At 41.5% G+C, this 26,408-nt stretch overlaps 1 protein-coding gene across 8 annotated transcripts in view; it reads right to left on the bottom strand.

Annotated features, from left to right (window-relative positions):
• Positions 1–26,408, bottom strand: part of NCOA2 (nuclear receptor coactivator 2) — a 257,444-nt gene that overhangs the window by 68,509 nt on the left and 162,527 nt on the right. For all 8 annotated transcript variants that reach the window (XM_023751985.1, XM_023751990.1, XM_006086380.3 and 5 more), the window contains 2 exons: positions 17,405–17,509; positions 14,733–14,905 (listed from right to left, as the gene is read on the bottom strand). In XM_023751985.1, coding sequence (XP_023607753.1) covers positions 14,733–14,905; positions 17,405–17,490 — 259 coding nt within the window. In that variant the 5' untranslated portion in view covers positions 17,491–17,509. The remainder of the gene's footprint in view (positions 1–14,732; positions 14,906–17,404; positions 17,510–26,408) is intronic.

The raw sequence follows: 26,408 nt of genomic DNA, 5'->3' as shown, positions 1-26,408 counted from the left end.
ACCTAACAGGAAAAAACTGATTGAGAAACACAGTAGCTATTAGTGTGCACAAGAATATTTAATATTGCAGGTCTTTACAAATCCTGACATTGGATCCATAATCCTTCAGGTTCCTGATGACCACCTTCCACCCTCTTACCCTGAGGGTCAATTTGGAAAAAAGAATAAACTGTTCATAATTTTCAAACATGTGAAAATAGCTTTATTGTGTCCTATAGGCAAAGGATGGGCAGTGAGTACACTCTTACAATTCTGAGTACTGTAACTAGTGGACTGAGAAGATGGACATCAAAGAGAAAATTGCTATTGCTTTAAAGCCATGGAGTAGGGACTGAAAACTCAATGTCCACCTGGTCAGTCAGGCGTGGATGTGCACCTCGGTACTGAACTAGGCCAGTCAAGAGAAACAGAGGTGATTCCTACCAATCTCTCCAACTGCACAGATGGCCTCACCTCCGTTAGAATATTTCCTCCAAAATATAGATGAGCCATACTATCTATCTATCTGGCCTTTGTCCCTTTCTTTTTGTTAATCCTCACCCGAGGATATTTTTTTCCATTGATTTTTAGAGAGAGGGAGAGGGAGGAAGATGGAGAAGGAGAGAGGGAGGGAGGGAGGGGGAGAGAGAGAGATCAACTGGCTGCCTCCCGCTCACAACCTAACCACCACGACTGGGGCCATGGATCGAACCTCCAACCCTTTGGTGCAAGGTCCAATGCTCTAACAGCCACACCAGCCAACGTGGATCTTTGTCTCTTTCAATAGAATCTAAGAAAATCGAGAAAAGAAGAGAGAGAGTGGAAAGAAGACAGACAGACAGATATATGGGGATATGGATAGAAGTGAGGGAGACCACAAGCACCTCCCGTGGGATCAAGAGATAAAGTTAGGGGTTTCTAAAGACTGAAGATAAACTTGGGAATATCAACAAAGAGTGAACTAGGGCTTCATTTATATGTGAAAGAATATCTGGAACCGAATTTATCAGGAGTTTTAAAGACTTCCTGAAAGTTTGTGACTTTTCCTTTTTACATTATCTGTTTCACTAGCAAAACAATTCCAGAATTAAATGTTTGCTTCAGAGACAAGAACTGCACTTAAAAAGCTGAATTCTGTGCTGCAGTGGACCAGGAGAGAAGAAAAATCCCAGTGGAAATAAGGGAGTGGCTAGGCCAGCATGTCAAACTCTCAGTCAGCAGACGACATGCTTGGGCTAGAAGACAGTGGAAGGGGCTACGGGTGAGCTGTGAGGCAAAGGAAAGAGGACCGCAGCCCGGAGCCTGCGGTTCACTGAGTAACACCTGCTTCTCGTGCACCAGGTCTGAACTTCCTGGCCCCCACAGGCCTGCCTCCCCCACAGGCCTGCCTCCGGGAGGAAACCACGCGGGAGGACTCTCTGACGGGAAATAGATGGATGTGCTGATGGAGCTTCTACAGCACCTTCACCTGTAAGCAACTCGTGCAGTGGTTCCCACCTTTAGGGGTAAGAGGCTCCTTTTACTATCAATAATGTCCATGGAGCCCCACAGGAATTACCTACACTTAAACTGACAGAACAGAAAGAAAAGGACACGATATATGTAGCAATGGTTCTGTAAGAATCTGTATCTTATTTATCACTACACCATCTCTCTGTTTTTGAAACACAGCTGTATAAACCTCACATATTAAGAACTATTTTAGTTAGAGCATTATTGGTTACAATAGGCTTTATGGAACTGGTCCAGGAATCTAATCATCAAAATGGCATTGTTTTGATGGAAAATATCCTCCATTCCAAACAGTTAACTTACAAATAAATCTCAAGGGGGGAAATGGTTTTTACAGCTACAGATTCTTTGTGTTTCTTCTTAAGAAAGCACTTAATTCAATCACAGAGACATCTATCCATCTAATCAAAGAGGAAAAAGTGATTTAATTCTTTCACCTCTGACAATTTTAGTTCTCTAGCAACATTCCAAATAAAATGCACTGTATGTAATTTTTTCTAATCTGACATAAAGGATCTACAAATTGAAGATGGTCTACTAGTATCAAATTTAAAAAGCTTTTAAGAAGGTGAACTTAATTTAGGGGTGGTAATGGATAATTATGTCAATTCCAATAGGGCTTGCCTTTTTTCCTTTCCTTTCCCCCTCTATCATCTATAATAAGGTAACACATAACACTTGGAACCTTACAGAATAGGGGTATGCAGATGCCCGCCTAATATGGACAGGCTCTAGTAAGAAGTCACCACTGTACTGAGACGATACTGCTCCCCAAATGGCCCAGGAATTCCATAATGTCCACCATTTGGCGTTGATGGGCGTGAAAAGGACCTCAGGACTGACCGTGAGGGAGTACTCACATTATTTCTTTCACTTTAGTTGTCTTCCATAAGACAAAAAAATGTATTTCCAAAATTGGCAGGCCGAAAGGATTCATCTATTACAGGTGGTCAAGGCTCTAACACTGCACAATCAGAATCTAAGTCCATTTTAACGAAAAAATTTTCTCCGCTGGGTATTTTTTCTGTATGATTGTATTGAATTGGTCCTTTCTTTGGTTCAAAATTATAGAAATGAGAAACATAATGCAAAAGTACCCTTTCCAACAGCCCTGGATATCTAAAAGTTTAAATGCATGCAATCTAATACATCCATTTTCCAGATGCACATTTGCAATTTGCACACTTCCCTTTCAGAACACAGTCTAGAACACACTGCACAGGTGGTGCAGAGCTCAGTACTGTGTGAACCACGGCCCTTGGATGCCACTCGTGTCCTTGACCTCTGGTCCTTCATTAAGAACACTGGGGTACTCACAGCAACTATTGGTAAAGTCTGCTTTGCTCCCAATACATTTCCTGAAATCGGAGAGAACACCTTCACCAGGCCAGGACTGCTGTTTATCTGGAGGGTACAGTGTGCCCGCATGATGGACACGTAAAACGACAGCACATTCACTCTCACAGAAAACTCATCTGCTTACACGAGGTTACAAAATGACTGTTCTCAAACCAGATTGTTAGCCAGTTTTCTGGCTAAATACCAAGAATTCTTTTTGGCCCAAACAGCACCTTTCTATTTTCTTGGGATCTTTTATCATTTTTCTTTCCTGACAGGAAAAGCTGAGCTGTCTTGAAAGTGTACATTATCCTCTGACATAGGGATTTGCAAAAAACATTCTTCCCAGTCACCAAACCACAGTGCCTCAATATATCTTACATCGGGCTTGTCCACGGGCTTAACCCATTTACTCACGACAACTCCTTCCAAAGGGCAGGCAAAAGCAAGAGTAACACTGGCTTTGAAGCCAGGTGGAGATCTGGATTTGAATTCTCGAGTTCCACCACCTCCTAGCTGTGAGACTCTGAACGAGTCACTTAAACCCGAGGTTCCCTGTGCAACATGGAGTTAATAGCTAACTACACGTGCCCTGCAGGGGCGCCGCATGGATGACATGAGATGATACGGGTAAACGTGAGCACTCCACGCGCGGCACGCGGTCATCCCCAGCCCTCGTAGGAGCCGGTGCAGTCGGAGTTGCAGCAGCTTCATGACAACCAGCCTCTGAGGGCACGCAACGCCAATGCACAACTCATGTCCTCTGTTTCCCTCTGTCCCTCCTCTGACTCGTGGGAAATGTGAGGGCTCTGAATCAGAGCAACAGGCTCAGAGGTTTTCATGTCTAGGAGGAACTTTTTCCACTGCTCAATGACCCCTAGCCTCTCTTCCTTTCATCATTTACACCGAGCTAACTAGAAAAAGACAGTAAGGAGGACAATACTGGGAGAGATGCACCAGTAACTACAGCAGCCCTGTTAGAATGCATGGGTGTGGAGAACACGAGGGAATCTGGGCGAGGGGCAGCTATTTGCTTCATAGCCCTTGACTGCAGTTTCCATAAGATGGAAGATATTTAAACCATCAAAATCTCTTCTGTGAATAACACATGTTAAAACTACTCCGACTGACACCCCGGTAACTAATATAAATCTTTATTTTGGTTTTGAGTGTGTTGTTTTTGGAATTTCTCTGTAGATCAACATTTTCTCTCATGATAAACAAAGGCTGGGTTGAAGACACGACCACCACCCTCAGGGGCAGGTAAAGATGGACACAGGTAAAGATCCCAGCTTCAAACCACCAGCATACTGGGGTTGGAATTCTAGTTTGTCACTGACTAGCTTGAGCCTTATTATTGTTTCTGCATATCAATTTCCTTATCTAAGAAAGAGACAACAGTATTGACCCTGAAGGAGTCTGGTGATCAGAGGCAATGCAGGGACGGAGCAAAGAATGGAGAAGGTAGCTGAAAACAAGGTATCTGCATATATTTATGACATTCTTTTAGTATTGCTAAAAAACAAACAAAAACAAACCCCAACACATAGCCTTGGATACAAGGAATCCTGATTCTTAATATAAAAAATATTATTTAAATATTTTTGCATTTTCATAGTATAACTAGGGGACCAGTGCACAAATTCGTGCACCTTGAAAGGAACTGCGGGCCGCGAGGCTACAGTGGGCACCGGGGTAGGTCTTGGCCCATCCTCCACGCCCCCACATGGCCCCTCCCGCCGCGGCCCCCCGGTCCCCTCTCTGCTGGCAGACCTACTCCCGCCACCACTGGCCCTGATCACTCGGCACTGTCAACGGGCACTGCTCCCAGGCACTGACTGCGCCCACCCCGCTTGCACCCGCTGACAGTGTGGAGTGATTGGGGCCGGCGCCAGCAGCAGGAGTGAGTAGCAGTTGCTGCCCCGATCGCCCCTCAGGAGTAGGGGGAGATGGAGAAGCCCTGAGGAGAGATCAGGGCCGGCAGCCACTGCTCGTGCCTGATGACAGCGCCGAGTGATCAGGGCCAGTGCTGGGCGCTGGCAACAGGTGCGAGTGCCGGGCAGGACTGCAGCGCACAGCAGCAAAGAATTTTCAGTGACCACCAGAGGCTCTCCCCAATGACAGCGACTGGTGGGTCCCGCCTTGGTCTGGAGCCCCTGCTCACCTACTCCACTATCCCACCGTGGCTGACACTTGCCATGTTCCACGCTCTGCTGCCTGCTGCTGATGCACACCATGTTCCGTGCGCGTGCCCTGGTGGTCAGCGCACGTCATAGTGACCGGTTGTTCCGTTGTTCTGCCATTTGGTCTATTTGCATATTAGGGTTTTATATATAGACTAGAGGCCCAGTGTACAAAAATTTATGCACTCAGGGGGGAGGGGGGTCCCTCAGCCCAGCCTGTGCCCTCTCGCAGTCTGGGACCCCTCGGGAGATGACCACCTGCTGGCTTAGGCCCGCTCCCCAGGGGATTGGGCCTAAGATGGCAGTCAGACATCCCTCTGGCAGCCCGGCAGCCCTCGGGGGATGTCCACTTGACAGCGGGGAGCAGGCCTAAACTGCAGTCGGACATCCTTAGCGCTGCTGAGGAGGCAGGAGAGGCTCCCACCACCACTGCTGTACTGGCAGCCATCAGCCTGGCTTGTGGCTGAGCAGAGCTCCTCCCATGTGAGAGCGCCCTGACCACCAGAGGGCAGCTCCTGCATTGAGCGTCTGCCCCCTGGTGGTCAGTGTGTGTCATAGTGACCAGTCATTCCCAGTCCTTCTGCTGTTAGGGTCAGTTTGCATATTACCCTTTTACTATATAGGATAGAGGCCTGGTGCACGGGTGGGGGCCGGCTGGTTTGCCCTGAAGGGTGTCCCGGATCAGGGTGGGGGTCCTGCTGGGGTGCCTGGCCAGCCTGGATGAGGGGATGATGGCTGTTTGCAGCTGGTCACACCCCCTTCAGGGTGGGGGTCCCCACTGGGGTGCCTGGCCAGTCTGGGTGAGGGGCTGAGGGCCGTTTTTAGGCTGGCGGGCGACTGAAGCTCCCAACCTCTCCTTTGTTTCTTTTTTTTTTATTCTGGGATTTATTTACCTTCTATGGCTGTCACTGGAACTGAGAGCTGGCTTTAGCTCTGAGGCTCGGCTCCAGCTCTGAGACCTCGGCTGCTGAAAGCAGGTATCTGGGTTTGTTTGGCTTCTATAATTGAAACACTGTTGCAGCTCCAGCTCCGAGGCTGGCTGGCTGAAAGCAGGTTTCTGGGTTTGTTTAGCTTCTATAATTGCAACATTGTTTCTTAGAGTGCAGCTCAGAGGCCGGCAGAGGCAGGCGGGGAACCTTGGCTTCCTCTATCACTGGAGCAAGCAAGCCTCCTGTTCGCTTCAGCTGCCTGGCTGCCAGCCGCCATCTTGGTTGGCAGTTAATTTGCATATCGCCCTGATTAGCCAATGGGAAGTGTGTCAGAGCTATGGTTAATTACCATGCTTGTCTATTATTAGATAGGATGATTCCTCAAAAAATTAAAAACAGAACTAACACATGATCTAGTAATACCACTTCTGGGTACAGATCCCCCCAAAAATGAAAGCAGGGACTTGAACAGATATTTGTTCACAAATAATCATGGTGTATAACAGCATTATTCACAATAGCTATAAGGTGGAAACAATCCAAGTGCCCACTGATGGATAAATAGATAAAACAAAATATGGCATATACATGCAATAGAATACTATTCAGCCTTAGAAAGGATGGAAATGCAGATATATATTACCACATGGGTGAATCTTGAGGACATTATAGTAAGTGAAATAAGCCACTCATAGAAAGTAAATACTATACCAGTGATGGCGAACCTATGACACGCGTGTCAGAGGTGACACATGAACTCATTTTTTTGGTTGATTTTTCTTTGTTAAATGGCATTTAAATATATAAAATAAATATCAAAAATATAAGTCTTTGTTTTACTATGGTTGAAAATATCAAAAAATTTCTATATGTGACACGGCACCAGAGTTAAGTTAGGGTTTTTCAAAATGCTGACACGCTGAGCTCAAAAGGTTCGCCATCATTGTACTATACCATTCCACTATTCTAGATAACTAGAATAGTCAAATCCACAGAATAGTGGTTACCAGGGGTTGAGGGGAGGAGAGGTGAATAATTATTACTTAATAGATCAGGAGTTTTTATTCGGAATGATGAAAAAGATATAGAGATGAACAGCAATGAATGCTATGCATATTTTACCACAAGAAAAAAGGTCAAATTAAAATCAATTCTCAGGGTAAGGTTAATTGGTATCCAGAGTCTTTAATCGAGAAATATTATAAGCAGAAGTGCAATTCTTGTATTTTATGAATTATTCTTCACTATCACATTCTTAGAAAACAAAACAGGATTCAATAGCTGATATGCTGGTAAGAGCCCGTCTGGAGTAAAAGCTGAACTAACAATTATAATAAGGCAGAAGGCCAAGTTTTACTAGACTTTGCACTCATGGCAAAACACAAGCTGTTAAGAGGTCCCCATTTCTTAACAACAAAGCTGAGATGAAAAACACCATGATCACTGCTTTCCTGGAATTATTACTTTAAAAACATCAGGGGTGACAGAAAAGATGAGATGATTTAAAAAACTGGACCCTTACACTTATTATCAGAGATAAATGACTCAGTATTTAGGAGAGGTGATCATTTTCTAAGTAGAAATGAACTAAAATATTTCAGCATGAACAACACAGTAATAAGAGGAGGAAAGAATTGGTAAACAACGTACGTGAGTGCCTCTATTTGCCCCCCACAAACGATAGGCAAAGAGATAACCAAGCATGACTTACACTTCTTCCTTCCCTACAGCCTGCATACAGACCTCTGATGCAGCAAACGGCGTGAGGGAAAGAGACGTTCTTTAGGGGAGCATGAGAAACAGCTGAAATGAGGCCAAATATCTTAATGCCATTGTGGTTTTCTCTCATTTTTCTTACTGATTTCAGATTTGCCTCAAGGGATCTTCTTGCTCCTCACTACCTCCTCCCCACACTCTTAGCTTAGGGTCATGTTTGGTGCCCTAAACTATCAAACAATATCTGATACTAAGATATTTACTATAGAAGGAATTCAATACTGCTATATGGTATTAGATACTTATTCTTTTCAAGCTATCTCCTTGAAAAAGTTGCTCTATATAATTAATTAATCATCAGGGAAATGTAAATCAGAACCGTAATGAGATATCACCTCATCAGGATGGCCACTATCAAAACACCAGACAGTAACAAGTGTTGGTGAGGATGCGGAGAAACAGGCTCCCTTGTGCACGGTTGGTGGAACTGTAAAAGTGGTGCATACACAGTAGAAAAAATTAAAAATAGAAGTGGGTGTTAATCCAAAAGTACTGAAGACAAAATTCACAGAGATATTTCTATACCCACACTCACTGCAGCATTTTTCACAATAGTCAAGATGTAGAAACAACCTTAATGTCCACTGATGAATGAATGGATAAATATGGTAATGTGATATGTACATACAGCCTTTAAAAGAAAATCCTGTCATACGCTACAATGTAAATGAAACGTGAGGACATTATGCTAAGTTAAATAAGCCAATGCCAAAGAGACAAATACTGCATGGTTCCACTTACATGAGGTATCTACAGTAATCAAAGTGATGGAAACAGAAAGTAGAAGGTGATGGCCAGGAGAAACAGTGAGTTGTTCAATGGGAATGGAGTTTCTAGCACGCAAAATGAAAAAGCTCTAGAGAACTGTTGTTCAACAGCATGCATATAAATAAGATAATGCAGACTTAAAAATTGTTACGAGGATAAATTTATTTTAAGTGTCTTTTACCAAAATTAAGAAAACCACCAAAAATCCAGCCTGGCTGGAGTGGCTCAGCTGGCAGGACACATACCTGGGTTGTGGGCTCCTGGTCGGGGCATGTACGGAAGGCAACTGATCCATGTTCCTCTCTCTCCCTTCCCCTCTCTAAGCATGTCCTCGGGTGAGGATTAAAAAATAAATAAAATAGTTGCATATATAATGATTTCTTACTGTACAATCCACTATAGCCTGAAAATTAACCTAAAGTACACAAGAACAGTGACGGTTCCCTCTTGCTTGTTCTACCAGTACAACAGGTTGGGAAGATAGGTTCTTACCCATTTGCTTAAAAAAAGAAACAGAAAACAAAACCAAACAAATGAAAAGACAAAACCACAAAAAACTAAGAAAAATGTACTTTAAGCCTAAACCAAAAAGAGAATGACTCCAACAGCGAAATGTCAAACAGTGGCATTTGTGCTCTGTACACACAAGTCCCATGCCTAGGGCTGGGCATCTCCAGAGCCTAGGGGCCCTGGTAGATGACTTCAAACCAACTCGGTCAAAGACGGTGAGGAGTCCGATTTTATGGCACCTTCGCCAAATTCTAGTCCTTTTCAACCTCAAATCCAACTGGACACTTCACTACATGGTGTTCCCTCCAGGGTCTTGTGCCTTGGCTCTGGTTCCTCTGCTCCCTGCCTGACAAGCCTCCCCACCCCCTCATCCACTGCTTCCCGGCCCAGCCGCATCCCGGCCCAGCCCCATTGGCCACTCTTTCACCTATTAAAACCTCACTTACAATAAGGCCTGCTTCTGTAATCACACTTATTCCCACTGTCCCTTTCAGTTCCACAGCTGGTTGGTTGTTTACAAGTCGATTTCCTCTCAAATGAATGAAAGGTCCAAAAAAAGTAAAAACAAAACAAAACAAAACAAAAAGCCCATGTACTACTGATTGTCAGATTCCCCCTCAGTGAATAACAATGTCTTGCATATAGTATTTACTCAATAAAATTTATTACTGAATGTTTGCTCTTGAGTAAAATCAATACAGGGAGTGGGGTGTCAGAATTAATTTCTTTTTATAATAATACAAGGCAATCAAGGCAAAACGGGATGCCTCCTTTCTAGAGTGTGGAAGGCAGTGTAAGTTGTTGAAATTAGAGCTCATGTCATAAATTGTTAAAATCATGAAGCATTAGGGTACATTAAATTATTCAAAACCTCTTCATCTGAAAGCTCTTAAACTAACAAAAATAACGTTTTCATATGCTTAAGAAAAAATAATAAGGGGTCTGAGGAGAAAATAAGAGCAGGAATTCCACCCCTGCTCACGAATTTCATTAATAACATGAGCCATTGAGCCACATAAGAATAGGAAAGTGATTTATATGCAGATCAGCGAAAAAACATTTTATCTTCATTCAAAATTGCAATGTCAAGAGCAGAATGCCGACCACAGGTTATATTGTCAAACAAGGAAAGAAAGTTTGATTTATTTTTAAGAAAACAGATAATAGCTTCAGATCTCCAATAGTAAGATAGAGCCAAATTCATTCCTGTGTTCAAGTAAATAAGAGTGAAATAAAAATTGCCATGACTTTTGCCCTCTTTAGTTCTCCTTAAAGAAAAATTCTTGAACATGTCACTCAGGTAACAGGGACAAGCAAGAGCCGACAAGGTCCACCAGAGAGCTGGAGAGGGGACAGGTGATTTGACCTTTTCATATAAGTTAATGAATAAGACAAAAGTGAAATAATAAAGATATATGGTGAGGATATTATATGTAGAAATGCAATTGTTTCTCAACTTGTGAGTGACTTTTTTGCTGCATTGGTCATAATTTTTGTGTGTGTATGTATTGGCTACGTAATGTTCTACCAGAGCCTAGAGACCCTGATAGATGATTTCTTACTGTACAATCCACTATAGCCTGAAAATTAACCTAAAGTACACAAGAACAGTGACGGTTCCCTCTTGCTTGTTCTACCAGTACAACAGGTTGGGAAGATATAGTGGATTGTACAGTATTACAATCCATTTGAAAGTATTAATTATTAATACTTTCTCCACTACTTTCTTATGTTTAGAATGACAGTCAACAAAACAGTAAGTCAAGCCTTGATTTGTAGAGTTTACTGTTTTTTAGATTTCCATGGTGGGAATACTCGGTATTGAATGCAGACTTCGGAAGAGGTGTGTAGTAGCCACCACTACATAGTATTTCTCTCATGTAAATAGATATGACACAAAGAGCCTCTACAGCATAGATAAGGGTAAAATGAAGTAGCATAATTAGGAAATGATGAGCTTTCGTTTTTCTTATGCTTGTTTTGTAATATAATTTAATTTAAGTCTATATGATTTTTAATAATGGTTGTTTATCAATTGGCTTATAAAAATTCTTGAAATGTAGCAATTGGCTCTCATTGGTTGATGCGAGTTGACTCCACTAAATCACTGACCCTCACCCTCTTTAAAATACTTCTTTATTTTTTGATGCTATCCTCAATATTAGGGGCAATTCAAATGTACAAAGTAATCTACAATCCCAATGTTCTCATACTGGCACTACAATCAAAACTGTATCATTAGAAAAATCAGAATGAGAAATGAGAGTGACCTTTTAGGTTGCTTAGTCCAACAAGTCATTTCTTCAGATAAATACATGGAAGTGGGACTGCTGGGCCATGTGGTAGTTTAATTTTTAATTTTTTTGAGGAATATCCATACTGCTTTCCATAGTGGCTGCATGCATTTACCATCCCACCAACAGTGCACAAGGGTCATCTTTTCTCCACTTCTTCCCCAACACTTATTCTTTTTGTCTTTTTAATAATAGCCATTCTGACAGGTGTGAGGTGATATTTGTGGTTATGATTTACATTTCCCTGATGATTATTGACATTGAGCATCTTTTCATATTTCTATTGGCCATCTGTATGTCTTTGAAGAAGTGTCTATTCAGGTGCTCTGACCAGTTTTTAATTAGGTAGTTTGAGTCAATTTTATTTTTTAAGAGCATAGGAATTTGCCTATTTAACTTTTCTGATTAAAAGTGTGAAATTGGACATTGTAATCCAAAATAGACTATTGTATTTTTTGTACTACTTATTATTCTGTGAAACAGAAGCAATATTAGCCCTCCAATGAGGAATTCGGTTTTTTCACCATTTATGACTGCTGTTTGTAAGGTATAGAAGCCTGAAGTTTTAAACACTAATCAGCATCGTACCAAACAGGAGGAAACATCATCCTTCAGTATCAAAAAGCTGCTGGATGGTTCAAGCGCAGACTCTGGACCTGCCCTGCTCCTAACAAGGCCCACCCGGTGTGAACGCTCTCCGAGGGCTGGTGGCTACAAACACGAGTCTCCCTACCACTTCATACAAGAGGATGCTCCTTTATGTGAAGAGCTGGTAGTTCCCTTCCAAGTTCCCATCCGTTAGGCTGTTAAAAACATCCCTTCTTCTCTCCCTTTATTTATGAAGCGACGGAAACTTGAGGAGCAGCTGATGACAGAGTAGACTTGAGTGCAAGAGCTCGTCATGCTGGCTGACCTGCCTGCGCCTTGGACACTGGAAGGTTCCCTAAGGATGAGCCTGGCATTCCCGATGAAGTATTCTTTGGTGCAACATCTCATGTAATCCAGCTTAACTTCTCTAGGACAGTAATGATTCCATTCAGGCTGATGCATGTGGCTAAAATACAAATTAAGCTTGGACAATGTTGTCAAGATGATGGTTAGATTTATTTATACTGAGTAACGGGGATCGGCTGGGTGGGCGGGCATACGGAGTGAGACAGAAGGGCTCAGGTCACACTTCTGTGTTGCTCTTGAGCCCTAGTGGCTGGCAGGTGCTGAGAGAAGCACACTGGCCCATGCAGAGCTGGAGCGGGTGAGGGGCAAGCACAGACACCAAGAACCTCACTGCTTCAGATGTCCCTGGAGGGGAGGATGTCCATAACCACCCCCGTTCCATCTGAAGGAAGCACTAACTGTCTGAAGATCTTAGTATAAGTGACGAAAATGCCACCTCTGGGAACGCTACTTACTGAACACCTAATAACCATCGACTGCGACAGGCACTTGCTGAGTGTGTTCACTTAGCTCATAAATTTTTCAACAACTGTGCAAGCTCGATGTTGTGCTTGCTAAATTCTGACGGAGGAAACTGAGTCTCAGAGAGAGGAAATACTTTGCCCTGGTTCAAACAGCTTGTCAGGGGCAGAACCAGGGCACAACGCAGCTTCTGTCCTATTTGCTTCTCAAGTCCTGCTCTTTTTAAAGACAGTTTACTAAACAAGAAATCTTCTTACAGTACTAGACTAGCTGAAAACTTGAAAGTGTATTTGTTCTTTTCATTTGGTTTTTAAGTTCTGTTTCCCCTTTCAAAACACATTAGCTTTCAAATTAATAGGAACATTATTAGAAGAATAAGACGTGACAGGGTGTTTATTGTTGCTGCTTCTTGGGTGGTTGTGGTGTGCAGCCCATGATTAAACCCACAGTGAAAGTATGGCACAGGCCCAGCGTGACACATCCGAACGTGTTTGATGGTTTGAAGGGGGAATTACCAAGGTTTTGCAAAACTTTAAAACCTTGTGCAAGACCTTGATAGAAAAAAATATATATATGTAACTGTTTTAAGTGTAAAGTACTGCCTACCATGCAATGTTCACAAAATTGAATTATTCAAAATTTAGAAATCTGAAACAAGAAACTTAGTGATTTCTCCACTGCAATGGTATCAGCAACCAGAAATATGGCAACTGCACAACACTGTGAAACCTTAAGCAATTTTTTCTCCTAAGAGCTTTAGGAATATTATTTTATCCGTTTGCTGATACCAAAGAATGAAGATACACACTGGAGATTAACTGAGTTTTTGGTAACTAGTGAGTGTCATGGGGAAAAGGAGAGAGATGAAGGGAGACTGAGACAGGCATTGAGAGTGGAAACGCCTTGAATGGTGAATGTTATGATATAATCTTGACAGAAAAGCCAGGAAATAAAGACTGATTTTCGGGGTGGGCTGGTATTAGAAACTGCATTGTGTATGCTACATGTATATTCCTTAGAAGTTCTTAGAAGACAGAATTACATTTGTAAAATTGCTTTATATAAAATTTAGCTTAATAGTACATGCATGAAAATGGAAAAGGCTCTGATGATAATATGCGAGTAGGTAGCTGGGATTTTATAATAGATCGGATCAGGCGGTTTCAGGCTCATATACCTATACAGACAAAGACATCACTGTTCTAAAATCTGCCTCTTTTGAATATTACATAAAAGGTAGATACTCTAAGAGGATGCATTCAAAAACAGATTACAGGAGATACTCATCTCCCTCGCCCTGAAGGGAAGCAGCGTGTGAATACTTCAAGAGCATATATTGGCCCTGAGCACCGAGGCACTGTTCATACTTGCCTAATACAGATATTTTCTTGGCACCACAAAGTCTAATGTGTTTTTTCAAATATTATTTTCTTAAAGTTTTTCTGTAGGCAAAAATATCAAAGAAGAGAGGCAGAAAATGATCTCAGAAAAAAAGAAAACCCCAGGAAGAAAGCTGTCATGTTCTGTGTTTCAACTTCACAAAAGAATTCCGTGTAGAGGCATGAGCCTTTCAAATCGCTTGTCACTCAGGATATGAAATTCTAATCTAGTGGGGCGGCCGGTCGGAGCTCAGACTTCATCAAATATGCTGACGAGCTGGAACAGGAGGCTCACTCCCTTACTTCTGGTCTCCATCTTCGCTTGGCTCCTCTCTTGCAGATTATGACAGTCGCTTGCCATGCAAGCTCCGGAAGTCCAAGATGGGCAGAGGCTGTGGGCACCTCACGGAGTTTACCAGACAAAAAGTGACATCACCCGGCCGCACCTCAGGGAATTGGTGAATTTTACATAAAGCCTATTTATACCCCACTGCAAGTGATACTTGCATTCATCTCGCTCTGTGACATCATTTCCTCATCAATAATTTAAGCTGAAGAAATGGATTAAAGGGACTCTGAAGAGACTTCTCACACATGGAAAACCAGAAACCAACTAAACTCTCCAAAATATCAATTTGGTCCTCTTACCTTGTTCTTTGATCTGACGGATTTGCTTCACAGTTTCTTTTAAGATTGCACATTTGTCAGGTTTGAAGTTAAAGTTGTCTATGTCGTTAAAATTTGCAAATATCAGCTCTGCAAGTTCTTCGATATATTTATTTTCCTGTTCACGATTGCGTTTCTCAGTGCTCCTCTTGGGGCTAAAAAAAAAAAAAAAAAGAAACATGTTTTTATTATGAATTTGAAGAAGAGCTATTTTGAAAAAGATAAGCATGTCAAACAAGTTTTAATACAAAGAAAGCCAACAGAAGTTATGTAAACACAAAAGTACTTTGGGGGTGGGGGGAGAGAAACCTGAATTTGCTCTAAATGTTGCATGTTTTTTAAAAAAATTAAATTTACCCCAGTTTATAATTATATATTTACTTGTGTCATCATATGTCCAATGTGCTTACTGTTTCCACTGACACGGATCAGACAATTTGCTCACCTAGTGCTTGACACCAAGCTTGGCCATGAAATTTATTGCTGAGTAAGTAAAATATTCCTTTATGTTTTAGAAAATGGAAGTTATGTCTATAAAAATTTTGAAGTTTATGTAAGGTCAATACAAGAAAGGGAAGTTAACCTAGTTAAAATAAAAATAAATTTCAACGATTTTTGATAAAGCATAAAAAGATTAAGATAAATAAATCTATATGATTTCACAGACTTCTTCAAGATGTTAGTAATCAAACCAAACAGGCTTTTTAGATAATGCAAAAACCACAGTACCACTAGAAACAAAAGCGAAACTGACCGGGGTAGTTAACTGTCTAAGCTGAATGACATGCAAAATATAAACAAACGATCCAAGTTCAACTAAAGTTTTAAAACGTTAATGGTAGGGAGGGGAAAAAACTGGCAAGATCTTCTCATTTGAATTTGATAAACAGCAAATTCAAGAGTTCCCTTTGATAATAACAGTGGACCTTTTTGTTCTCGAGTACAGTAGAGGGCCCACTAAAAGACATTCAAACAATACAATATATAAACAAAGCAAATTGTTTAATGTAGCCGCTTTCTGTATTTTTAACAAATTGGTATTATCTGCATATAACAGCAGTTTATAAAATCCTGTAGTTTGTAGTAGACTTCCATATATTAGCTTCTAAATATTAGATTTATTTTCACCAACTAATAAACCTAAGATAGAATATAATTTCCCCATTTTACAGTGGTTATACCATTTGTCCAAGATCACCCAGTAGAGCAAAGACCTGAATTTGGTTTCCTTAAGTCTCATGTGTATTCCTCGCTTCTAGCTGATTAAGTGCAGGGAAAGGGAGGGAGTGGCTAGAATTTGTGTAGGAGCCAAGTTCCCCTTCTGGACCCCTATATCCACCTCTTCCTCCCTCCATCTCTCCCCTCTCTCACTCCCCAAGACAATAAGTAAATGACAAATAGGTGAAGGGGGAGCTGTGCTACAAAGATGGGAGAGTGCCAGGGAGAGGGCTGGAGTCACCCCCTCCCCCCACCCCCCATGGCACCTGCACAGAGAACGCCCCTCCACGGGAACACGCCAGTTTACCACACTGCCTGCTGGAGGAGGGCTCTGAGCACCGCAGGCAGTTTGACTGACAGACTGTGGTTAGCCAGGAAGTACTAGGGAATCTAGAGGCAACACACAGGAGCTGGGATGTGGACAGTGGTGACTTAACAGGCTTATTTTGCTTGGCACTACAAGGAGAGAAGGAAATATAAAACACTGGCTCTTTGCTCTTTCTCCTTCTCTTCCGCTCTTAATGACGATCTCTAGTCCTCTTCCCTGCTGTTCCCCATCTCATCATTTTACTGGCCATTTAATAGAAGTTGCTCTTTCTATTTAAATTTTAAAGTCAATGACATGATTTAAATATTCTTAACAGATTTTTTTCATGTCATCCCATTAATAATGTCCACATTCTTTTTCACAATAACCTGTATTGTGTTCCAGGTTATAGACATTTAAATAGTTTAAATACAAGCCTACAAGCATTTAGGTTTTTCCTAACTTTTTTGCAATGATAAACAACGCTGTTCAAAGTAAGCTCAAACATACATAATTTTGCACATGTAAAAGTATACTGTTGGAAAATTCCTAGAAGAGGAACACTGTTAGTTCAATGAGAATATGCATTTATAACTTTAAAAAGGTACTGCTAAATTATCCTGCATGGAGGCTATAACAACTCATACATCCACCCATAATATATGACATGGAACTTGCTGTAAAACTTTTTGCTGTGCTCACTGCAGAGCCACAGTCTTTGTTATAAAATCAAAGCAAGCGGATATAACATTTCATGTCTTGCTCATTAAAACAAACAAAAAAACAGAATAAAACCCAGTATAAAATTAACTGCAATCCTTTTAGTTTGGGATCTTCTTGTCTTTATGACAGTGTGATCGAACAGAAAAGAGTGTGAAAAGCTCAAGATTATGGAATAAAGAGGTTTTAAGCGTCAAGTACTCAGGGGATATCAGAAGAATGTAGCTTTTCTCTTCTTAGAAAAAATAATAAGATCTGTAACTGATTAGCATCTCCAAAATGTCAGCTAAATAATACATATTTGATTAACAGTTAAGGAGAAAAACCAATCACAGTATCAAATCAGGCGTAAAATCAGTGCTACAATATCAAAGAAGCCGCATGTGGCTTCTGTGGGCAATCCTCTAACCTGGGTCCGAGCTGGTCAGGACATTCCTTGCGCTTTCTTGTCTCTGCCCTGGACGGGTCAGAGGTGTTTTCTCCCATCCCACTCATCTTGAACACATATCAGCAACTAAAACAGAAAACAAGGGGGAAAGTGAAAAGAGCTGATGATCAAGTGTCTGATCAACTTACCAATAATGAAAAAACTTTGACTCCTATCAGAAATTTGACAACGGTTTTGACTGATGTTCGAGTATAACTTTTAACAAAAAGGCTGCTTTTTAAAAAAAAATCTTGTTAAAAGGTTAAGCAAACGTAAAGGTTACAATTCATAAAAACAAACAAGCCTACCTCACTGGGCCCATACCCTTTCACCAGGCCTCGTATTTCATCAGTACCATGAACCACAACTGCTGGCCCTGGTTTCTGCACCAGCCTCCAGTTTCAGGCGCGCTCTTGCACATGTGGAAACTACAGGTGTTGTAAGGGGCTCCTCCCAGTCTCTGTTTTGGGTTGGCCAATGCGAAGCCCGTGCTGCAATAGCTCACCCATGACAGACTGCTCTGGGAAGAGGTAGTGCCACGCCACAAAGCTGGACGTTTCCAAATCCGACCAGGGAGATATGACACCTCTCTCCTAGGCCCGCACAAGGCCTCCCTAAGCAGTGGCCCTCTAACAGGAGGTTCCTACCTCCCTGCTCCTCCCTCAGTGCTCCACCCAGGGCAGCTCACCTACCTGAGCACACCTCCCAGCCACGGCTTCCTGTCACATCCCTGACTCCCTCCCCAGCCCTCCGTGGGTTCTTGCTGCTATCACCCAAGGTTTTAAGATATACTAAAAAAATCAGGTAACATTACTGACCCTAACCGAGGAGGAGAATTACTGGCTCCTGCTGGCTGAATACCTTCCAGTAAGAAAATATAAGGACATATAATAAGAAACAGTGTGTTCATCATTAGTAGAATCCAAATAATGTTTAAATATGCAAATCCAACAGCAATAGAGGCTGAGTTCTCAACAAACTAACAAAGAGACTGAGAAAGATTTTGAGGACATAGACCAGGGGTCCTCAAACTTTTTTAAACAGGGGGCCAGGTCACTGTCCCTCAGACCATTGGAGGGCCAGACTATAGTTTAAAACAAACTATGAACAAATTCCTATGCACACAGCGGCAGCAAAAACACCCGGCGGGCCGGATAAATGTTTTCGGCGGACCGTAGTTTGAGGACCCCTGACATAGACAGTTGTTACTCAAGGTGTTCAATAACTGCTAACTGCCCCTCCCCCCAATAAACAAACAAACAAACAAACAAACAAACAGCAGCCCAAAAGGTTTTATCCAGCCTGTAAAAGTATTTCCTAGAGCTCAATTCCATGCTATTTCCTCTGCCTTCTGTCCCCCAGGCTCCTAAAATCACCTCCGCCCTCCTTCTCTTTCTGTGGTGGCTTTTCTTCATTTCCAGGTTGGAAAAATTGGAGGGAAGGGCAAGTCGGTGGAAGGTCAAGAATTTGAGAAAGAGGAGGGTGGGCTAAGAAAACACCACCTGAGAGTGACCACTGTATCGCTGTCACCTACCGATCACACGGCCCACCTGTCCCCTCCTCGTAATCCGGGATGCTCAGGCTCTCTACAATCACTCCTGGACTCAACTCTGACCCAAGGGGGCAGCGGAGTTAATTTTTTTAGGAGTCACGTGTAAGTAGGACGAAGAAACACTGTAGCAGCAGAGGAAGTTCGCACCAATTGCACATTGTATTCAACAGGTCACACAGGAGGGGACGAATCTGAAAGCCAAGGCCTGAGCTTTCTGCTGCCCGCAGCAGTGTAACAAGCCCCAAGGTCCTGCGCTGTCGTCAGAATTCTGGGCTGATAATAGGCATAATCTGTATTTAGTTACTATTCATTTAGCATTCACTCTGTACCAAGAAATTTACAGATAGAACTTAATCATCAAAACAGGACCATGAGCGGCAGTAGGGCTGAGAAGCAAATGGCCAGCATCCATGTCCAACTGCACCTCTTGGTGGGACCTTACGAAGCCGCCTCTCATGCCTTAATGACCTCTTCTGTACAATGCGGTAATCAGCAGCATCTCCGGCACAGGGCTGGGGAGCGGATTAGCAAGAACTGGGACGGAGACCCAGGCCGACCCACTCCTGCTCTTCACAGAAACGTACAGCAAAGGGTCTTCCATCAAATAAGCCAATCTTCCTCTAACCACGCAGTCACAGGTCAGGTGGGGGAAGCAGCAAGACCTCCCCTACACATCATGCACTCACTGAGCCTTGGTCCGCCAAGCTGGTGTGTGAGGAGCACGGAGGAATGTTCTCTCCAGAAGAAAACCAGGTGAGGGGGAGAGAAACAAGTAAAAGGTGAGGGTGTCATACAGCCGTATGCACTCCTCTGACTGTGACGCCCAGGAAAGAAGCCCAGAGGCCAAACAAAAACCTGGACACCAAACTCTTCCCAGGTGATGCCCTACACTCTGTATTTTTTCTGTATTTCTCTTGGAACCACAATTCCCAGGGTTTCACTCATGAGCATGTGACAAAAAACATTACTCATCCAATCTAAGAAAGCTTCCAACACCGCCACCGCCACCACCATCAGAAAAATCCCAGGAACTTTTTACCTTGGAAGCAGCCTTCTATAAATCCTAAGATTTCAAGTAAATTTTTATCATGCAAATGTAACCCTCAACATATAACAAAATGCCCCGTATTGTAGGTATATGTGATAAGTTTGTTGATGTATATTAAAAAGTACAGTTCTATCAGAAAGATCAGAAAGCTTTTCAACAGACAATTACAACGTGACCATTGTACTTAAGTCGTATGCACAGACTTTGGGATTTAGCATCAGCATTGTCTACTTTCAAGTTCCCCCAATAGAGACACGGATAATTGTACCTTTGCATGCGGGGACGGCACTGAGGTGTTCAACAAGGGACTAGGAGACAGTGAGTGAAGCCAGGAGCGAATGTTTTCTGGTTTATGTATATTAAGGCCATTTTAGCAGACTGTTTATATTTTACTTGTACCGACTGAAGGCTGGCTCACAAACCACTGTAACTGTAGTTTTAAAACATCATTAGTTTCCTTTTGAAGAGCCAAGTTTTTCCTTTTCTTATGTGATGGTACCTTGAATACATTCCCTTAAAACCTAAACATTTCAGCTTTATGAACATGCTTGTGTCCTTATTTTTCTGTGTCTGCCCCATATGTCCCTTTTCTGAGCAACTGTCCTGGGCTGTGTATGGCCAGTACATGATGCCAACCACCCTTTAAACCACCAAAAGGAGAAAAAAGACAGGGGGCGATCTGTAGTAACTGGCCACGGACAGGTGGACGCACCCTGCCTGCCACGAACATGAGGCTGGGGAGGCCCCGGAATCACTGCTCCTCAACCAAGGTGAAAAGCCCCACAGATTCCCAGGTGGAATAAAAAGGAAAGGCAGTGAATTTAGGGTTGAGCAGGGAGGAGAGGAGGGGGAGCAAGGTGGTGACAGGCGGTGGCCGGCTCCCACGCTGCCTCTTGCCTGCCACAGGGCCAGAGTGGATGTAATCCTGGAGCAGAGTTTATGTCCTGCTCTTCAGTGGATGAACCAAATAAATAACAGTTAACCTCACTAATGAGGCGCGCAAATAGAACTGCACGCCCGATGTGAGCTCAGCTGCCAGCAATGCTAGTATTTCACACCAGAAGGTGTGGTTGGGGCTTAGGTGAGTTAATTTCCCCCCACTCAAGTGACTCCGATAAAAAGCACAGATAGAGCAATAGATTACATAGGTAGGTAGGCCTATGACTTCTAGTGTGCACGTACACTTGGAAAAACCATCTAAAATAAAAGAAACTATGTGGATGGGTGAGTTTTAAGGCATTTTTGTAGATCAAAGTGAAATAATCTCCGACGAAAAGGTAGGAGAGAAAAAGTACTGAAGAGCAGCCCTGAGGTTTAGACATTTCATTTTGTAAGCAGGCCTAAACTAAGAGTTCCTTCAAAGTTCTGCATGTTTTCAGCATTCACAGGAAATTAAAATGCTTGAGCGTTTCACTCTCAATGCTGAAACTGTTCAACATAAATCAGAAAAACCGAAAACGACACAAGCAAGCTCTTGGGTCGTAACTGATGGTAATTACAGTCACCGAGAAGAGTTTCTCCCAGATGTTGGGGGTTGTGGAAGGACAAGACTGGAAAAGAAGTTCCGACTTGTCCCTTCTTGCCATCTCCAGCACGACCACAGTCCTGCTCACTGGGACAGCACGCCTCCCGGCCACCCTCTGAGAGCAACTGGTATAAAGCAGACCTTAGAGTTTCTGCACAAGATTAACAGTTTTTTTTAAGAAACAATATTCTGGGAGGGGTGAACAATGCCAGTTAAATCCTTACCATATTGACAGGAAAGGAAAGGAAAATGTTAAACCTCAACACAATTGAAAATAAAAAGCACTCTTCTTGCATGGAATTCATCAATGTAACTTCTAAGCTAAGGAAGCTGTCGCTCACAACATAGCCTCATACCATTAAATCTGGTTAATCCTGCAGAATTGATGTAAATGATAATGTGCATATTATCTCTTATCAGAATTGGCCATCTTCCACGCGAGGCCTATAAAACTGACAGATTTATCGTACGCTGAACAAATTCAGTAAAAGAATAAATAAGGATAATGTTGTTGCTGAAATGCAAACATAATAAGTGGTCAAACACCAGATCTCTATTGCTAGTTCCAAGAAATATTTTCACAAAGGCATTCTCTGAAATTGCTTACCTTGAAATGAAATTTATAATGAACTGACGTACAGAGAGCTGTGGACACAGCTTCTCCTATCAACACCTAGCGGAGGAGGAGCCGCCTGAGAAATCAGCCAGTTCTTCATGAGAAGGCTTCCACAGCTCCCAAGGCCTTCCAGATTGTTCCTGCCCCCTCTCTATAAGAGACAGTACATGGCATTGTGCTGTCACCTGCAGTCTGATCTTTTGCCAACTTTGTAAGATGAAGAAATGCTCAAGTAATATCGAATGTGTATGTAAATCCTTACTTAGACACCTTTCCATTTCTATTCCATTAAATTCATTAGGAAAAGAAACTCTTTCAGAGCCCTCCATCCTCAGAGGTACACAGTTAAAGATGCAGTCACTGCCCTAGCTGGTTTGGCTCAATGGACAGAGCATCAGCCTGCGAACTGAAGGATCCCGCATTCGATTCCAGTCAAGGGCACGTGCCCAGGTTGCGGGCTCAATCCCCAGTAGGGGGCATGCAGGAGGCAGCCAATCAATAATTCTCTCTCATCATTGATGTTTCTATCTCTCTATCCCTTCCTCTCTGAAATAAATAAAAATATATTAAAAATAAAAAAGATGCAGTCACTATTTCTTTATCAGGAGTGCATTCTACACTCGAAACAGTTTCTCCCTCAAAGTACACTGTGCTGCGGAAGGGATCTCTTTATGTTACAAAAGCAAAATTTCTGGGCCAGACCCTGATAAGCATGAGAAAGCACAGTGGTATCTAATGCTTAAATATACAAAATGTGCTTTTAGGATTAGATGCCCGAGAAAGGTAGCAAAAAGTGGGCCAGCCTTGAAAGCCAGTCAAATGATACAGAAGTAGAGACATCAAATCAACAGAGGGAAATACCTCTTTCCAAACACTGTCAACTGGGCAAAATCACCCAAAGTAGACATTATTTTGGCAAGACCCCAACTTTTGGTAAAAGTTAAATATTCTCTGCAGCAAATATGCATATTATGCACGAATATATTGCTGATTCATACAAACAAGCAAACCAAGAAGAATCACGTGCCAGTACAACAGAAGTAGACCTAGGCCTATGAGGATTTATCAATTCAGGGACAAGAGCACATAGAAAATCAAACATGTTCTTCCCACTGGCAAAACAAGGGGTGCATTTCCAAGTCATAGGAGATGCCATACAATATTTCCTAAATAAATTTCAGCCTCAAAAATAGTATATTATTTCCCCCAAGTATTATTACTTTTTATTAGATCCTAAGAACACTTTTAACTTCATGTTTACCAAACACTAGATTGCTTCTTGCTTTTCACACAATAATATTTTAATTTACCTCACATATTACAGTCTGTATTTACAGATTCAGACTCATAAAACCGCACATTGATTCAAACAGTGACAGTAGTCGCAAAGTTTTAAGAGATTTGCTTCAAGTAAATCCAGAATCAAAAATAGTATATTATTTCCCCCAAGTATTATTACTTTTTATTAGATCCTAATTACTGTATACTTTACTTTTTGAAAATTAGCTGCAATAAGCCAAATACATACTACTATTAGAATATGATTTTTTCATATTACAGTCTGTATTTACAGATTCAGACTCATAAAACCGCACATTGATTCAAACAGTGACAGTAGTCGCAAAGTTTTAAGAGATTTGCTTCAAGTAAATCCAGAATAAAGGCATCTTATTTGCAAACCTTCTCAGTTTAACTTCACAAGTTTTGAGCTACTTACTGTATACTTTACTTTTTGAAAATTAGCTGCAATAAGCCAAATACATACTACTATTAGAATATGATTTTTTCAATAATACCTCACTAACAGTTTACAGGTGGAGAGGAGCTTAAAGAAAATGACATATCCTACAACTACAACCACTCTGTTCTGAGTAAAATAGTTCAGCACCTACCTTCTCTTAGGCTCTTTCTTACTCCCCAGAACAATAATAACACTGTATAAACAAATGTTTAAGCTAAAAATTCCTTCCTTTTCAATATGTGCCGCTCGTAGATTTACTTTTGTATAATGGCCTTAAAGTGGTGTTTTAGACGGTGACTTGAAGACATATTCCATTTTCTGACTGAAAGCCAATAATGCTCATGAATTTTTTAGTTGGAAGACACTTCAAGATGCCACCGGGAAGACTGTAATAAACACATTAGGCTGCAAATGGGCGGCAGCCGCTCTGGAACACACGCTGCAATAATCAAATCAATGCTAAATTCATGCTCACTGCTACACAAATATTCTGCTGTAATGATTCCATCACCTGCATCTCTCTTAAAGAAGGAAAAATCCTCTCGTTTTCTCGTAGTGAATTTCAGTGCAGAATCTGTGAGTAGTGGAGAGCTGATGTAAACGGTCACTACCAACAGGGGGGATGTCTAGTCTGACACTGGGGGACAAGACAGTTTCCACTTTCTCAATTCTCACAGGCCCGCTCCTTAATATAGCCACTCAGTGGGCTGATTATAATCCAGCGACGTCAGTGGTGCTAAGATGGCCAGGAATAGCAAGATGAGGTTTTAATAGGCCTCAAATGAGAAAACATCCCGGGAAGAAGCTGCATTCCTTGCATAATGTGAGCATTTCCCTCCCTGTCAAGTCAAGCCCGGTGTACTTAGTCCCTATTAATACTCAGAAAACCAGTTTTCACTGCCAGCCTCGGATTCTGGACGAAGTCATCAAACTAAGCACTACAATGTGGTGCTTGTGTTTGACATTTTTGCATTCAAAACTTGTCCAGATTAAAAGTCAATTATCTTTCGTTATTATGAAACCCATTTTAAACTTCTTTATGAGATTAAAGAAACCTTTCTAATCTATGAGGAAAATTTACTGACATGACAAAGGCAAGACAGTCTGTATCTGCATAAAAGTATTTTTATTATTTCAATTGTAAAACGTTTTTAAATAAATAAATGAATGTCCTCTCCCATATGACACTGCCTGCTTTTTTTTTCTTTCTAACATTTATTGAGTACTTATTACGCACCTCTTGCAGGTTTATCTAACCTCTCTAACCTATTTCCATAAGTAAATTGCCCAAACCACACAGATTAAAAAAAAAAAAGAAAGACAGGCCAGGAGTCAAACTCAAGTGCAATGATAATAACTATCATTTATTAAGTGCTAACCATCTTGGCAGGCATTCTCTACACACTTTATAAATATGAACTCCTTTAATTCCTCTAACAACCTATGGTTTTCACCATTTTACAGATGAGGAAACTGAGGTACAGGAGAAAGAAAATAACCTGACCAAGGCCACACAAGTTTTAGAGCTCACAAAAGAATCCCAATCAATCCCTCAATTCCTAACCAATGTAACACAAGCACTGAGGAGCCTATACTTTTAAAAAAAATTATTGTTTTAATATAGCTGACATACAAGATTATATTAGTTTGAGGTGTACAGCATAGTGACTTAACAATGCTATACTTTACAATGTAATCACCTCACTAAGTCTAGAGATCACCCATCACCGAGCAAAATATAGTCACAATATTATTGACTAATTCCCCTTCAGAGGTTCCTATACTTCAACATGTTCATTGAAGAGAAAAACATAAACATATGTATATTATATAAAGCAGTTAATCTTAGTTTTATAAACAATCAATACATTAATTCAAAAGTATGTTTCTTTTTGCTAAAAATATAGTGATATCGAGGTAAAATATAAAACACTTCTCGCTGTAACAAACGTACATACTTTAGAATCTTTCACCTATCCAGTCAAGAAATAACGCGCCAGGCACTGTTGGAGACATTGGAGAGAAAGCCGTGAACAAAAGACAGAGGTCCCTGTCCTGAAGCTCATGTTCTAGTGCAGAGAGGAAATCATGCCTTGGCTTATCAATAATTATTTGCTGATGAGAAATGAAGTATTATTATTATTGAATCACTATGAAGTTACTGAAATAACAAAACCAGCTAGGAATTATCTCGAGCCCACCAAGAATGCTGAATTTCATTTAGAATAGTAAAAGCCTCTTTTCCTATAGAATCAGAAGTAGTAATTGATTAAGTTCAAAAAGTCATTTATCAAGAGCAATTATAGAAAATATCTATTACTTTAATCCTTTCATTTGAACTTTAAACAAAAATATATATTTGAGTATCAGTCTCCACTGGAATCTTTTTTTTTCATAAATGTTATCCATTAAGGCATTGTCTACTATTGCCAATTTTAATTAAAACAGAGCTAGAACTTATAGACACTTAGATTCTTATAAGAGCTTATGAGGTATCAATTTTT

This window comes from Myotis lucifugus, unplaced genomic scaffold (assembly GCF_000147115.1).
Source record: "Myotis lucifugus unplaced genomic scaffold, Myoluc2.0 scaffold_27, whole genome shotgun sequence".
In the NCBI taxonomy this organism is placed as follows: domain Eukaryota; kingdom Metazoa; phylum Chordata; class Mammalia; order Chiroptera; family Vespertilionidae; genus Myotis; species Myotis lucifugus.
The sequence above is the reverse complement of the archived record's forward strand: the minus strand, read 5'-3'. Positions and strand labels throughout refer to the sequence as shown.